This window comes from Austrofundulus limnaeus, unplaced genomic scaffold (assembly GCF_001266775.1).
Source record: "Austrofundulus limnaeus strain Quisiro unplaced genomic scaffold, Austrofundulus_limnaeus-1.0 Scaffold728, whole genome shotgun sequence".
In the NCBI taxonomy this organism is placed as follows: Eukaryota; Metazoa; Chordata; class Actinopteri; order Cyprinodontiformes; family Rivulidae; genus Austrofundulus; species Austrofundulus limnaeus.
The window spans coordinates 2423-4135 of NW_013953130.1; the positions used below are offsets into that span (position 1 = coordinate 2423).

The window sequence follows — 1713 nt, forward strand, 5'->3', positions numbered from 1 at the left end:
CCTTTGAAATAAAGTCAAGAGAGTCGACCTGTCTTTTGTCAATTTAGACTCAAACCCACAGCTCAACCTTAGAGGCCAAGGTCTCCTGCGCAAGAAAGCGCAGCCTTAGTCAAACTAGTGCTAGCTACTCAAAAGGAAAAAAAAAATTGCATAGGTCTTCTGGACGGGTTCTTCTTAAATGAAACGTTTCGTCTCTCTTCCAAGAGACTCTTCAGTCTGAGAGTTTAAGGCAAAATTCAGGCTTTTGGGTCCTGCCTCCAGGTGACTGATACTCACATCGATGGCCATGTGATGTGAGTATCAGTCACATGGAGGCAGGACTTAAAAGCCTGAATTTTGCCTGAAACTCTCAGACTGAAGAAGTCTCTTGGAGGAGAGACGAAACGTTTCATTAAAGAAGAACCCCTCCAGAGGACCTATACAATTTTTTTTTCCTTTTGAGTAGCTAGCACTAGTTTGACTAAGGCTGCGCTTTTTTGCGCAGGAGACCTTGGCCTCTAAGGTTGAGCTGTGGGTTTGAGTCTAAATTGACAAAAGACAGGTCGACTCTCTTGACTTTATTTCAAAGGTCTTGTCTCACTTCATTCAAAAATAAATAATTTCCACAAGAAACTGAAGCAGCAGGGGTTAAAAATTTGGTCTTAAATATGTTTTTTTTTTTACTTTACAAGTCCTTTAGAATCTAAACTTAGTATAGGAGCATAAAAACTATCATATTCAACCATCTTAAATCTGTAAATTGTTGACATAATTTTAATTATTTTAGAGGAAACCCTGACAGCTGTTAACTTTCTGTCAGTTCATTTAAAACATCTCCTGCCAGATTTAGTTKCTCTAAAACAGAACGTCCTCCAGCTGTTTTCTGCTTTCGTGCTTGCTCTTTTTTATCAGTAGTTTAAGTGCATCAGAAACACACACATCCCCATTTACCTCCTGTGTGTGCGTGTGTGCGTGTGTGTGTGTGTTCAGAACCTGGTGGAGACGGTGTCCTGTGGAGGAAACCTGCTGATGAACGTTGGTCCCACACACGACGGCAGAATGATTCCCATCTTCGAGGAGCGTCTGCGGCAGATGGGTCAKTGGCTGAAGGTGAACGGTGAGGCCATCTACAACACGACAGCATGGCGGGCTCAGAAAGACAACGCCACTGCTAATCTCTGGTGGGTTGGTGCTGGTGCTGTCCTACCATCCATTACCCCACCTGCACATCACCCCACACACCTGCATGAATGGCATTCTGCAACATCAGCAACAAACAAACTGCTTCATATTTAACAGCTGTGAAAGTCAGAACATGGATATACTATTTCTACAATCAGTGTTTATTACTGCCGGTCATCTGCAAAACATCTTAAATCACAACAGGTTTGAGTCATCTACAACTGAGTCAACTCAAATTAAAATGGCCCCCACAAAAATTGACTAAGGTTCAGATTTACAGAGATTGAGGTGAGTTTTGTGTCTCATCCTCCTGATAATAATAATATAATAATAATCTGGTATCAGAAAGGAATGGTTATAATATTGTATGTCCTTTTAATAAGCAGGTTTAGACTTGAATACTTCACTCTTTACTCACAGGGGACTTTTTYCCCTCTAAATCAGGGGTTCTTAACCTTTTTGACCTCGGGGCCCAATTTATTGAACATAAAGTGACACGAGGTCCAGTCAGACATTACCAGTGTATGGATCAAAATGATAATTATTATAAAT

The 1713-nt window shown here is 41.1% G+C and overlaps 1 protein-coding gene across 1 annotated transcript in view; it reads left to right on the forward strand.

Moving 5' to 3' along the window:
- Positions 1-1713, forward strand: part of fuca2 (alpha-L-fucosidase 2) — a gene marked incomplete at both ends in the record, with an annotated part of 7845 nt that overhangs the window by 2229 nt on the left and 3903 nt on the right. The window contains 1 exon segment of the mRNA XM_014028217.1: positions 970-1160. Within this exon segment, the coding sequence (XP_013883671.1) occupies positions 970-1160 (191 nt within the window).